This window comes from Scomber scombrus, unplaced genomic scaffold (assembly GCF_963691925.1).
Source record: "Scomber scombrus unplaced genomic scaffold, fScoSco1.1 SCAFFOLD_208, whole genome shotgun sequence".
Taxonomy (NCBI): Eukaryota; Metazoa; Chordata; class Actinopteri; order Scombriformes; family Scombridae; genus Scomber; species Scomber scombrus.
Genome location: NW_026910534.1, coordinates 44421 through 59420, shown reverse-complemented (window position 1 = coordinate 59420; position 15000 = coordinate 44421). Strand labels below are relative to the sequence as shown.

The following is a 15000-nucleotide window of genomic DNA, read 5'->3' as shown; positions in this document are numbered from 1 at the left end:
ATACAGTTTTTGTTGTTATAGTCTGTAGTTGTGATTGTTAGAGGTGTTCTGGATCTGAGGACTGATGTTTGGTCACTGACGAGCCTTTAATTGATGAATGAAGTCAACCGAAAATTCAATTTCAGTTGACTTCATTCATTCCTAAATTGCGATCATCCTTTTCTTTTTCTTTTATTTATTTAGCCAGGTTACACATACACTACACATCAATTAGCTACATTAAAACTTACTCATATAAAACACACAGACAGCCTGGACTCCAGTTTTCACAAGGCTTTAAATTCAGTTAATGGTTTTGAGATGAAATTTAGATTGTAAATTATTCCAAGCATCAGCTGCCGAAAACCTAAAAGCTTTCTTTCCCAATTCAGATCTTACTTTTGGATCAACTAGCTTCAGCCTCAAGGAGTTTGTTTTTACTAGAAAATAGGTTTTCTATCTGTGTATACTCAGATCTCAAGCTTGAGCCGAACTGCCAACAACTCTTCTCTTTTTACAACAACAAGAGATTTAATGGAGCCTCTGATAAAAGCTTTGGCAGCTTTTCACACCGTCGCTGTATCAGCATCTACTCGATAGTTTCCTTTTAACATGAAATCCCAATTACTCTCTAATAGAAGAAGATTCAGATGTTAACGCCTCTATATAGAGTCTTTATGTGGAGGGAAATTCTAATGAAAATAGGAAGATAGTCTTAAGCTTCGTGTCGTCCTCTCGGGTCAAATTGACCCTGTCTGTTTTGACTGTTCCTTCTTTCCTTCTGTCTGTCCTTCCTCCCTCCCTCCCTTCCTTCCTTCCTTTCTCCCTCCTTCCTTCCTTTTTTTCCTTCCTCCCTCCTCCTTCTTTCCTTACCTCCTTCCTTTCCTTCCTCCCTCCTTCCTTTCTTTCCTTCCTCCCTTCCCTTCCTCCCTTCTTTCTTTCCTCCCTCCCTCCTTCCTTCCTTTCCTTCCTCCCTTCCTTCTTTCCTTCCTTCCTCCCTCCTTCCTTCTTTCCTCCATCCCTCATACCTTCCTTCCTTCCTCCCTTCCTTCCTTCCTTCCTTCCTCCCTCCCTCCTTCTTTTCTTCCCTCCCTCCGTCCTTCCTTCCTTTTCTTCCTCCCTTCCTTCTTTCCTTCCTCCCTCCTTCTTCCTTCCTCCCTCCTTTCCCTTCCTTCTTTCCTTTCCTCCTTCCTTCCTCCCTCCTTTCCTTCCTTCTTCCTTCCTCCTTTCCTTTCCTCCTTTCCTTTCCTTCCTCCCTTCCTTCCTTGACTAGAGGGCAACAGGAGGGTTAAAACCACTGAGTCACTTTCACTATTTCTTGATGTCTTTTGAATGCTCAACATTAAACCCTGTGGATCCTCAGTGTTGGAGATACAGACTGAAGGATCTGGACCGAGGATGATCTTAAATGTAGATTTGTTTCCCCCATAGCGACGGGAGGAATGGCGTGACCCCGCTCTCTTATCGCCAGTCGCATCGGAGGACAACAGGACTGAGCTCCTCGAGGATCAGTGGGTGACTTCGACCCCTGACGGACAGAAGAGCGAGCCGGTCAGCTTTGACTGCTGGCGTGTGAGAGCGTGGCTCGGCGTGCAGAGCGTCTTCCTCCAGATAGACGGACTTCCTGCTGTAAAGCCGTGCAGACTGACGGAGAGATGAAGGTGAGTGCTGAGCTGGAGTCGCCTTCAGTCACTCACAATACCAGCAGCAATACAAGAAGCCTTAAGCTCCTGTCGTCCTCCCGGGTCAAATTGACCTCGTCTGTTTTGACTGTTCCTTCTTTCCTTACTTCCTTCCTTCTGTCTGTCCTTCCTCCCTCCTTATCTCTTTCTTTCCTCCCCCTACCTTCCTCCCTTCTTTCCTTCCTTCCTTCTTTCCTCCATCCTTCTTTCCTTCCTCCCTTCCTTATTTCCTTTCCTCCCTTCCTTCCTCCCTCCTTTCCTCCCTCCCTTCCTTCCTTCTTCCTTCCCTCCTTTCCTTCCTTCTCCTCCCCCTACCTTCCTTCTTCTTTCCTCCATCCTTCCTTCCTTCCTTCCTTCCTTTCCTTCCTCCCTTCCTTATTTCCTTTCCTCCCTTCCTTCCTCCCTCCTTTCCTCCGTTCCTTCCTCCCTTCTTTCCCCCCTTCCTTCCTTCTGTCTGTCCTTCCTCCCTCCTTCTCTCTTTCTTTCCTCCCCCTACCTTCCTCCCTTCTTTCCTTCCTTCCTTCTTTCCTCCATCCTTTCCTTCCTTCTTCCTCCCCCTACCTTCCTTCTTCTTTCCTCCATCCTTCCTTCCTTCCTTTCCTTCCTCCCTTCCTTATTTCCTTTCCTCCCTTCCTTCCTTCCTCCCTCCTTTCCTTCCTTCCTTCCCTCCTCCCTCCCCCCCTTCCTTCCTTCTTCCTCCAAATCTAATTTGGTTGAGTAACGTTATCCAGCTGGAGTGTGGCAATTAAATAGTGCATGTATGTAAATCACTCTACTGCTAAATAATAATAGTAGTACAAATGATAGTAAATATAAAAAAAAATTACCTTTAAAATCTTAATCCTGCTTTTTTTCCATCTATACACGTTGTATAAATGTTCCTTCTGCTGAATCATTTTGTGCATGATCATAGATTTAGTAATATTTAGTCCTGAGGCACTACAGGTCACATTACCATGAAATCTGCTGTACTTATCTTATTACTGGTCTCTGGTGGATGAATCCTAATGATCTTAGTGACCTCATGACCTTTCCTTGCAGTGCCAGCCTAAAGACACTTTTAGCTCCACTAATCATAAAAAGTCTAAATTTAACCGGCTGGTTATGTTTTAATTTAATATTCTCTCGTGAAAAGGCCGAAACCAAAGATGAATTGATCTACTGTGTGTGTGTGTGTGTGTGTGTGTGTGTGTGTGTGTGTGTGTGTGTGTGTGTGTGTGTGTGTGTGTGTGTGTGTGGTGTGTGTGTGTGTGTGTGTGTGTGTGTGTGTGTGTGTGTGTGTGTGTGTGTGTGTGTGTGTGTGTGTGTGTGTGGACATTTTTGACGATAAGAAAAAAAATACGAAAAGTGTGTCACCCTTTTTTTTTGTTTTTGCTGAGCTTGTTTTTCCGTTGAGCAGTAACATTCAGCACATGGCATCACATGAACATCATCTGTGTGTGTGTGTGTGTGTGTGTGTCTCTCTGTGTGTGTGTGTGTGTGTGTGTGTGTGTGTGTGTGTGTGTGTAAACCTCCTGACCTGAGTCTTTCATTCTTTGACATTCCCACGTACTCACTCTCTCTTTCTATCTCTCACACACACACACACACACACACACACACACACACACACACCACACACACACACACACACACACACACACATTCACACTGACCTTATCTCGACCAGCTCTCTTTAATACAGGAGCACGTCGAGATACAGATTCATGAGATTAGAAACAGTTTTTTACATCGTACCATCAGTTGCTTCTGTGTCAACAAGACATGAAAGAAAAATATAACAAATCGTGTTAGAGGTTAGCTAGTTTAATTTAGTGATTTTAGTAATTTAACAACACATTTAGCTGATTATCTACGCTAGCAGCAGGGCTTTATATTGTAGATGGTCCACCACTGAAATATCTCAAAAACTATTGGGTGTTTCATTGTACCCATTTCTCCTTCTCTCTCTCTTCTTTCTCACTGTCTTCCCACCTAGAGTCAAATTGACCCTGTCTGATTTTACTGTTCCGTCTTTCCTTCCTTCCTTCCTCCTCCTCTTTCTTTCCTTCCTCTCTCTTTCCTTCCTTCCGTCTGTCCTTCCTTCCTCCTTCTCTTTCTTTCCTTCCTCTCTCTTTCCTTCCTTCCGTCTGTCCTTCCTTCCTCCTTCTCTTTCTTTCCTTCCTCTCTCTTTCCTTCCTTCCGTCTGTCCTTCCTTCCTCCTTCTTTCTTTCCTTCATCTCTCTTTCCTTCTTTCCTTCTGTCCTACATTCCTCCCTCCTTCCTTCTTTCCTTCCCTCCTTCCTTCCTTCCTTCTTTCCTCCCTCCCTCCTTTCCTTCCTTCCTCCCTCCCTTCCTCCTTTCCTTCCTTCCTCCTCCCTCCCTTCCTTCCTCCCTCCCCCTTCCTTCCTTCCTTCCTCCTTTCCTTCCTTCCTCCTTTCCTTCCTTCCTTCCTCTCTCCCTCCCTCCTTCCTTCCTTCCTTCCTCCCTCCCTCCTTCTTTCTTTCCTTCCTTTCTCCCTCCCTCCCTTCCTTCCTTCCTACTTTCCTTCCTCCTCCTTCCCTCCCTTCCTTCCTACTTTCCTTCCTTCCTCCCTCTCTCCCTCCTTTCCTTCCTTCCTTGACTCGAGGACAACAGGAGGGTTAATAAAGGATCTGAGCACTGACACAAGTAATACCTCTGTGTGTGTTATCTCTCTGTTTACTCATCAAAGTAAAGATAAGTTTCCAGTAAGCTGAGCGATGTCCTCTCCCTGAAGAAGCTCCATCAACATTCATAATCATCAGCCTTTATTCTCCTCTACGCACGATACGAGAGGAGAGTCATCCACCTTTCTTTGTAAAGATGGATTCCTCTCTCTGGCTTTACGTTTCTCTCTCTATTAGACTTCATTGGCCTCAGCCTTCATTTCTCTCTCTCTTTCTTTCTTTCTTTCTCTCTCTCTCTCTCTCCCCCCCCCCTCTCTCTATTTATTCTCCTCTTCTTCCTCCGTCTCATCCTGCCGCTCCTCCCGGGCCGCTGAATGAATCCATAAAGTCTTTTGATTGATGCGTCAGGTCTGGCTTCACTTTAACTGTTGTCATAAAAACAGAGAAACATGTCGACTTCCTTCACTCCTCCGTCAGGTACAGCGAAGTGTTGGAAAAGTTTGTGGACGAGTTTCTGAGGGTCAAATGTGATGACAAAGTGTGTGTGTGTGTGTAATTGTAATTACACTTTGTGTCGTCCTTCCGGGTCAAATTGACCCCGTCTGTTTTGACTGTTCCTTCCTCCCTTCCTTATGTCTTTCCCCCCTCCCTCCTTCTTTCCTTCTTTCCTTCTTTCCTTCCTTCTCTCTTTCTTTCCTCCCTTCCTTCTTTCCTTCCTTCCTTCGCCCTCCTTCTCTCTCTCTCTCTCTCCTCCCTTCCTTCTGTCCTTAGTCCCTCCCTCCTTCTTTCCTTCCTTCTTTTCTCTGTCCTTCCTCCCTGCATCCCCCTTTCTTCCTTCCTTCTGTCCTTCCTTCCTCCCTTCCTTCTGTCCTTCCTCCCTCCCTTCCTCCTTCTGTCCTTCCTCCCTCCCTCCTTCTTTCCTTCCTTCTTTCCTCTGTCCTTCCTCTCTTCCTTCCTTCTTTCCTCTGTCCTTCTTTCCTTCCTCCCTCTTTCCTTCTTTCCTCCCTCCCTCGTCCCTCCCTCCCTGCTTCCTTCCTTCTTTCCTTCCTTCCTTCCTTCTTTCCTCTGTCCTTCTTTCCTTCATTCCTCCCTCCCTCATTTCCTTCCTTCTTCCTCCCTTCTTTCCTCCCTCCCTCCCTTCCTTTCTTGACTCGAGGACAACAGGAGGATTAAGGAGATTTTGTGTACATTCATTTGCAGGTTGTGTGTTTGTGCCTAATAGATTTGGCTCATTACTGATCCAACAGCAGCATCGAGTGAGCACGAAACTAATTGGGGTAGAAATCAACCTGCGAGTCCAGATTTAAAATCAAGAGTTTAATCGATTGTTTTGGAGCAGCTCGTATACAAAGTCAGGACTGAGAGCAGAGCATGGTTTTTTTGCAGGATGTTTGTCCTGAGTGTGAAGTCTGGAAAACGTCTAAAAAGACTCGATAGAACAAACACAATCTGCAGAAGTTTTGTGTTTTTATCTCCAAAAAATATGACATCATAACTTAAGGAAATATGTCATGCTGGCTGATGTAAAGCAATTACAACTTAAACTATTGGATGGTTTTCTGTACATGAACCCTGAGGCAGATTTGTGATATTGAGCTTTAGAGATTGACATTTTTTTGACATTACTAAATCTCAGAATGTCCCAACATCATGTTTCTTATATTGCTTGAACTCTAACAATCACGTCGATATATTCATACATGGAGATAATTAATGCTTTATTGAAAATCTGCAGACATAAAGACAAAAATATTACACATTAAGTCTCATAAGGTAGCGACTACTTTTCCAAAAGGCCGCTGAGAGACTTAGTAGACTCTTCAAATCATACTGAAGTCCAGATGACGTTTTAGTGAAGTTTATTTGAATGAAGAAATCAAAAAGGACTGACAAGCAGCTGTTCCACAAACATATAAAAAACCTGATGTGATCCGACTGTGAGAATAAAGTGATGATGAAAGACGATGGTGACGGTCAACAGAAAATATCGGAGCTCTACTAACTCCCCTTTGTCCAAAATCTCCCGCCACCACCCAAGAGAACAGGTAAAATAAGGGGAAACCAACCCATGTGTCAATCAATGCATGTGACGCAATACGTGCAGCCCAAGCAAATAGAAACATAACATTTTGGCTCCTACAGAGTGTGGAAAGTACAATTCACATGCAAAATGATGGCATTTATAAATAGCCTCACTTGACCACCAGCACACTTATTATTAGAGGGGATTGAGTTTAGAGGTTGAGGCCAGAATGACTTGTTGGGGGGGGGGGATAATTAATATTTTTCCAAGAGGAGAAGTTGAGGCTTCAGTTGGAGCATCTAGCAGCTGTCGTTGGCACTTTAAGATACTTCTATATTGGCTTTGGTCTCATGCTGTGGCAGCTTCTGCTTGGTTGACATGGCAACAATGACATGGTATGACTTCTGGCCATATGTTCATTATCTGGTCTCCACATTTAGTTTCTGCTTCAAACCTAGAGTCTCCGTTTCTTTATGTTACAGCACTACTTGGATGAAAGCCGACTGGCCGAACCCAACCAGCTGCATCTTCGTGTCGTTGACAGTCGGTGTAACCATGACGACACACAAAAGCCTTTTCTTGGCGGCTCATTTTCACCATCACGTGACCTAAAAGCTGCGCCTGATTGGATGTGGCACCGACACCAATCACATCTACAGGTGAGTTGATAAGTCAGGGTTCGGTTATTCTTGTGTTTTCTTGGATAAATAAGGTGAATCCACACTGATGTTATTATTAATAGATATAATTCTCTTGGAGCTTCAATGCTGTATTACTGCTAAATTAATACAAACAGCACCTTTTTAAATAAGTAGTAATAAACAGAAGTAGTGTCACAAAACCTCAGCAGGAGAAATAAACTGTGTGTGCAGATTCTTCTGAGATTATGATATATTCTTTAACCCTTATATACTGTTTGGGGCAAATTTGACCCGTTTTGACATTTAACAGCTTGTAAAAACACGAAAAATGTCTTTTACCCTGAAATTTGATGACTTTTCCTCAAGTGGCCTAAAATGCACAAAAATGAAACTATATTTAAATGTTATAATTTTTTTTAGGTGCTACAAATGTTTGTCCATTGAGGCTGTTCTGGGTCAAATTATCTCCGTATATATTGCCATGTGTTTTAGTGAAATGAATAGTTCATAGTTTTAATAGTTGTGTCGTCCTCCCGGGTCAAATTGACCCCGTCTGTTTTGACTGTTCCTTCCTTCCTTCCTTCTTTCTTCCCTCCCTCCTTCTCTCTTTCTTTCCTCCCCCCTATCTTCCTCCCTTCCTTCTTTCGTTCCTACCTCCCTTCCTCTTTTCCTTCCTTCCTTCCCTCCTTTCCTTCCTCCCTCCCTTCTTTCTTCCCTCCCTCCTTCTCTCTCTTTCTTCCTCCCTACCTTCCTCCCTTCCTTCTTTCCTGTCCTTCTCTTCTTCCTTCCTCCCTCCATCCCTCCCTCGTTCCTTCTGTCCTCCCTCCCTCCTACCTTCCTTTCTCCCTCCCTCCCTGCCTGGTTCCTTCTGTCCTCCCTCCCTCCTACCTTCCTTCCTACCTTCCTTCCTCCTTCCTTTCTTCCATCCTTCCTTCCTGCTCTCTGAAACATTAATCAAGGTTTAATCACATTTACTGATCAGTCAGATCTACTATTGACACTTTCTAAACACATCTGTGGTTAAATGAGGGGATTCTTATAGTGGGTCAAACATACAGTGAGGGGTGTAGTATATGAACAGTATGTAAGGGTTAAAAGTATGAATATGAAAACTAAGAAACGTTGCCTCAAACCGCTGAGGATCAACAGAAGCTCTGTGTTTTTTCAGGATGAAGAAGAGCCGTCCTGTTGTGAAGATGCCGAGCGTCTTCTCTCTGAACAAAGGTGAGAAAACACAAAACAAACCTCTTCCAGTTGGACGCAGATGGAACGATACAGGACGTAAACCGGCTGTAATTTGCAGGATATTTCTGAAACCACAGAGATAAGAGGAACAGTGTCCTTTATATGTCTTAAGAGGGAAAGAATGAGGGCGAAGCACGTAAGGTCAGCGGCCAACAAACACCTCTTTGATGGAGTAATTAGAGTATTTAACTTTTGGGATAGTGTTCAGTGTTTTGTGCTGGTGTGTTTTTGACAGAACTACCTAGATGTGTATAAAGTGTCTATTCACTGCAGAGAAATAGAAGATCAGCACATGATCTCTGTTTAAATGAGCCAAACGGTCCGTTTGAATGGTGTAATGCTGTCTGTTTTAACCCTCCTGTTGTCCTCGAGTCAAGGGAGGGAGGGAGGAAAGGAAAGGAGGGAGGAAGGAAGGAAGGAAGGAAAGGAGGGATGGAGAAAGGAAAGAAGGAAAGGAGGAAAGAGAGAACGAGGAGGAAGGACAGACGGAAGGAAGGGAGGAAAGAAGTAACAGTCAAAACAGACGGGGTCAAATCTTTCCTTGCTCTCTTTCCTCCCTTCCTTCTTTCCTTCCTCCATCCCCCTTCATTTCTTCCTCCCTTCCTTCTTTCTTCCCTCCCTCCTTCTCTCTTTCTTTCCTCCCCCCTACCTTCCTCCCTTCCTTCTTTCCTCTGTCCTTCTTTCCTTCCTTTCTCCCTTCCTCTTTTCCTTTCTCCCTCCCTCATTCCTTCTTTCCTCCCTCCCTCCTACCTTCCTTCCTTCCATCTTTCTTTCCTTCCTCCCTTCCTTCCTTCCTTCCCTTCCTTTCCTTCCTTCCTTCCTTCCTTCCCTTCCTTTCCTTCCCTCCTTCCTTCCATCTTTCCTTCCTTGACTCGAGGGTTAAAGGGTTATTTTTCAAAATGTTCTTCCAGGGGAGCATAACCCCCGAACCCCCCCCAATGTGTTGCTAGGTTACTGACAGACAGACAGCACCACTGCTAACACCTTCCACCTGTTTCCCCTCTACAGTGTCGTAACCCCCAACAGCAGGACTCCCTCGTCCCTGCTCTCCCCAGCTCTCCTCTACCTTCTCCTGGCTGCAGCTCTGGCTCTGTTGGCCTGTCTGATCTGGGGCTTCCTGGAGCCTCCGTGCCACCGTAGCAACAGGATGCACCGCACCCTCCACCTGGCACTGAGATACGTCAATGGACCCCCGCCGACCTGAAGACCATCCAGAGACTTTCAGAGTTTGAACAAGACACTCTCTCCAGCAAAAACTTAACATAACGGCATCTAACATACATCCAGATTCACCATTTAGCTATTCTGGTTTGTTCTTCTGTCCATTTTTTTCATTGCTAGCAGGGATTTCTGGCATCACTTGACTTACTTCCAAGTTGCCTGCAGATGGAAAGTAATCTAAAGAAGTCAAATGCATTGGTTGTTGGAGGTTTCAGACTTATTTCCATTGTTAGCCATGTGACAAATTACACATTTGAGCTCTTTCACAGGGTCAAATTTGGTTGCGATATTGATCTAGTGCAAGTTTTAGGGACACAACCGTCCAACAATTAGCGATAGTCAATAGGTTATAATTAACAAGCCACAAGAGGGTGCTGGGGCTTTTTACTAGTTAGCTAGCAAACAGCATTTTCTTTTTCGCCCTGGACAATTTAAAAAAAGAAGAAGAAGAAAACACCAGTAATGAGTCCATGCATTAGAAAGAAAACCCATCTCTGTCTTATTTTTAAGCTCTCCCTAAAACGCTGCAAACATTGATATCAAGGCTATTATTCCTAAATACACCAAGAGATTTAAAAAAAAAAAACGGATCAAGTTCAATACATTTAAATAATAGCTTCATTTCAAAATATGTATTGCAGCTTTTAATTTGAGCCCAATTCTTTCCTATAAGTCTCAATTATGCCGTCTGTTAAACGAACAAAGTGTAAATATTATTTTTCTCATAATTTAAATATATTCTTGTCACCAAAGTGCTGTTCAACCAACATGAAAACATGTCTGGTTACATTCATTCACTTTAATCCCAGGCTGGAAAAATCTTGAGCCCATGCTTTAATGGAAAACATGAAAAACAACTAAAAACATGCATATATGTAGAAGTTTAATGTGCACTAGTGGAGCATTGTAATAAATATATATATATAAGTAGTGATATATTTTTATGTACATCTGAAGTCTTTGGGTGATAGCATTCGTAACGGCTTCGTGTACCAAACCAATTCTATGTTGTTGTAGCATTAGCTGGTTAAATGTCTGCCCTAATTCAAAGTTGTGAATCTGATATGCTTAACTCCAAAGTTTTTAATAGTCAAGCTTGGGAAAAACCAAAGAAAAAAACCGGTTGGCCTTTTTCCCCCCCTTAAACGTAAAACCCTGAATCCACGGCAACGGCTAGGCTAATTCCGTTAGCTAGTTAGCACAGAAATAAGCAACTAAGAGTAGAAAGTTAATAATTATGTAAGTGTTTTCTTGAATACTAATATGCTGTCATAAAATATGTTAAACTGTACAATACGGGATAATTGACAATATTAAGGTTATTTTATAGAAACATCACAAAGTGTCTTATCTGTACGGCTTTTTAAAGGCTTTAAATTTCCTGTTGCAACGTTAGCACTGTAGGGAGGCGATCTAGCGGACCTTTATGATCCACCTTCTTGTACATAAAACCTTTTGACATGTTTTAACTTTATATTTAATGAAGCATAGTCATAGTTTTGACATGAAAAAGATTGCATGCCTTTTATACATATATATATGCTAGTGCAGGGGTGTGGCTAACAAGCTAGCTTTTTGATTGTCCTTTAAATAACTGTAGAGAACAACTGCCGCCATTCATGTCAATATTATGAAGTATTTTGTACTTTATTCATCACGAACTGCCTTGTTACAGCATGATAGCACTTCTGTTAATAATCCACTAGGATCTTTTTTTAACAAGCTGCATATTGACTGTGCAAAATCATGCATTTTACATATTACCATCTACTTTTGAAGCCAGATTATTTTCCTTGCAAACATTTATGGTTATTTTTTATAAAAGCGAAATTGTTATTTGGTAAATTGGTGCAGACTTTTAACACAAATCTGAACCTGTACTTGTGTTACCATGCAACAGTTACCCAACTTTGACTACAATGACTACAGATGTGATGATGGACTAAAATCAATCAAAAAAAACTGGTGGATGTAGAAAATAATAGCAGGGATGTAACGTTAATCTGATGTATTGATTGAGCTACAACATAAAAAGCTGTTATGGTGTTTGAAAGCAAACTGTGTAATAATTTTGATGTGCTGTTGCTGTGGAAGTCTGCAGATTTATATATTTCTACCGTGTCAATAATACGTGTTACAGCTTAATGAAGGTGCTGCCTGCTTTGTTATTCATGTTTTATGTGATTTAAGCGTTTTTTTGTCAACAGGCATTATGTCATGCAGTTAGCCAAAGCTTGACCTTAAACCTTAGGCTCTGTCACAGATAATAATAATAATAATAAAAAGATGGTTTAGGATGGTAGACCTCCAGTAGTTTTTCAGAGCTGCATGTGTGACTTAAAAACCACAATGTCTCGACTCTCTCAGGGGAAGATGTTCGTCCAGATTCCCTACGAATATAATTTCAGAAGGGTCGAGGAGGATGTGTGTGTGTGTTTTAAGGCATTTAAAAGAGAACTTAGCAAGTCATTTGTCATCTAAAAAAACTGTTAAAACATGTTTTATATTTCAAAATCAGATGATTGCATTGATTCAAATGTTCTTTTTTTACACAAGTGTCTGAATATAACAAATTAAAAGAATTGTAAGGAACATTTAGTCACTTTTGTGGTTTTTTTTTGTGTGAATGCATCATCCAAATCTGTAAGAATTAGTAAAAGACTTTTATATTTCTTCTGTATATAAGAAGTCTCAGTGAAAATCATAGACTGTATATAAAATGGACGTAACATCCGTGACGTTACCCATTGGTTTGTGGACTGCTGCTTGGAAGCTAATAGTATCGGATCTGAGCAGCGCCATCTTGAAAATTTCCGGTGCATGCTGGGAAAAATAAAAACAGGGGTTCTACTTATATGGGCATCAGGAGGAGCATGAGGCGCCCTCCTGAACCTGTGAACCAATCAACCTGTCAATCACGACGTAGCCACGCCCTAATGCATACCCTGCTTTATCGTCACATATAAAATCAGGGAGGCCAAAATGTCCCAAATGAACATCATACTGCATTGAAGAAGGCTTTAAACTAGCGATTGAGACCATAAACACATTTTGAAAACGTTTACTGAGGTTAGAAATCAAGTGAGAAGTTGGTGAATTCTCCATTGACTTGTATAGAGACGGAAGTCCTTTTGACACCAAAACGGTCGCCCCCTGGTGGCCTTTTGATAGAATGCAGTTTTAAGTTACTTCCGCATTGGCATCATTGCAGAGGACCGGAACTCCCCGCCTGGTTCAAATGCATGTGAGAGTGGAGATTCATTGGAATGTATCCTGTATGATATATTCATGAGAAATATTTGCATTGGAAAAAATATGTCTCTACATAGGGTTTTGTTGGAGAATGAGCTGTTGTTGGGTTTTTAAGCTCAGACTCCAAATGTAAATGTGTTAAATCCAGATGTATAAATAATGCATATTCACAAAAATACATGCATGCACAGTTGTAAATATAAAAGAACGTACACACCACATACTTGCATACAGACTACATGTAGAAAAAGTTTATTAATGGGTAATATAATATGTGGAGAAGATAAAGATGTTTGTCCCTTTTTAAAACACAATGAAAATCAGTTTGTCGCTGTTCAGCAAAAAAATGAAATAAAATTTAATAATAAATTATAATGTAAATATGTTCAGAAGTCAAAAACTTTGATTTATGTATTTAAAAAAAAATCATGTCTAACTTTTTTGTTTAGTTTCCTCACTTTAAAAATTGTTATATGGACCATTGTGTTAAACATTTAAATGTCATCAAATTTGTAGATCTATGTTATATTAATGTTCTTGTCTGCCGGTAGGTTGCTATGACTACACATGGATCACATGCAAAATCTGGTTTGGTAAAAGCATTCATATGACTATATTTTAATTTAACCCTCCTGTTGTCCTCGAGTCAAGGAAGGAAGGAAAGATGGAAGGAAGAAGGAAGAAAAGAAGGGAGGGAGGATGGAAAGAAGGAAGGAAGGAAGGAGGGAGGAAAAGGAGGGAGGAAGTGAGGATGGATGGAAGGAGGGAAGGAAGGAGGGAGGGAAGGAAGAAAAGGAGGGAGGAAGGAAAGGAAGGAAGGAAGAAAAAGGGAGGAAGGAAGGAGGGAAGGAAAGAAAGAAAGAAGGAGGGAAGGAAGGACAGATGGAAGGAAGGAACAGTCAAAACAGACTGGGTCAATTTGACCCAGGAGGACGACATGAAGGTTTTTCCAGTTTTCCAGATTTTATTTCCAGTGTGAAAGTTTGTTGTTTTTTTTTTTTTTACTTTTTCTTTTTAACAGTGACCACTCAAGAACTGTTGCTCCTGCAGGTCAGTGAAGAGGTGTGTGTGTGTGTGTGTGTGTGTGTGTGTGTGTGTGTGTGTGTGTGTGTGTGTGTGAGTGTGTGTGTGTGTGTGTGTGTGTGTGAGAGAGAGAGAGAAAGTGTATGACGTAAAGTTTTACGTTGACGTGTCCTACAGCAGATTTGCACGCCGGGTCTCGTGCTGCGTTCACGTGCCTGAAGAAAACGCCGAGTCACTGAGATTGGTGTGACACTGCTCGTATATTTAGCAGGGATTAACTGTGCAGGACAAGCAGCCTGCATGAGTGTGTGTCGTCATGTTCAGGACAATGGGAAGTAGGGCATGGCAATACATCGATAATTATATCTATCATGATATAAGGCTCGGTATTGTCTTCATATGTTGTAATATCGTGAAGTTTTATTTCCTGGTTTTACTTAACTTAGACTGTTCTAACTGTTCTATTATTTGCCTTTATTTGCCATTACTAATGATTATTTAGTAAAAGATTTGTATCACTATATTGTGAAAGCACCAACAGTCAGCCCTATAATATTGTTGTAATATCAGTATTGGGGTATTTGATTTTGTCCTCATTGCTGCCGCCCTAATGGGAGGTCTGTCTCATTGTCTGTCAGTAGGAGGCAAGTTTTATGAAAAGGCAGGCAACTGTGTGAGGCCCCCAGCATGAAGGGGCCCTCTGAGAGCTGCCTCATACCATCTCAAATTATGGAAGTCCCCCTAAACTGCAGTAACAACCAGTAATAGGAAACGCTCCACCCCCCCAACATAAGAGGCCTCATCTCATTAGTGTCTCTGTATGACAAGTGAAAGTTTGTCTGCAGTGACTATGCATGAAACATAGAGAGGAGTGATCTATTTGGGAGTGAAAAAGGAGAGAAAGAAAGCAGGACAGTGGTGAGTGGAGTAGAAAATGACAAATGATGATAAATGATGATTGAGTGATAGTTAATGGTAAGCAAGAAAGTTAGTAAGCAATGATGAATGATATCCTTTAACATGTAGTCTAATAAATATTTAGGAGTTGGTAAAAACTTGACTGATCTTTAGTAGGAGGCAGACACAGGAGGCTTGATCAGTTGTCCAACGGTAGTTTATTATAGTGTTATAAGTGTTACATGTGTCACCAAAAAGATATACACAACAAAATAAAGGTAACTTAACTCACAAGCATAACTGAAATCAAGTAACGTGTACACAGCTACACTCTACCAGAGCAGCAGTGTTGCCAACTCCTCAGTAAGGAAAGTAGCTATTGGCTGTCGTAAAAGTCGTTAAATGATGTC

General features: G+C 41.8%; 1 protein-coding gene across 1 annotated transcript in view; it reads left to right on the top strand.

Moving 5' to 3' along the window:
• Positions 1-9401, top strand: part of si:ch211-137a8.2 (uncharacterized protein LOC777613 homolog) — a gene marked incomplete at its 5' end in the record, with an annotated part of 18394 nt that extends 8993 nt beyond the window's left edge. The window contains 4 exon segments of the mRNA XM_062415233.1: positions 1411-1608; positions 6794-6970; positions 8121-8176; positions 9206-9401. Of these exon segments, the coding sequence (XP_062271217.1) occupies positions 1411-1608; positions 6794-6970; positions 8121-8176; positions 9206-9401 (627 nt within the window).
• Between the last annotated feature and the right edge of the window lie 5599 nt (positions 9402-15000).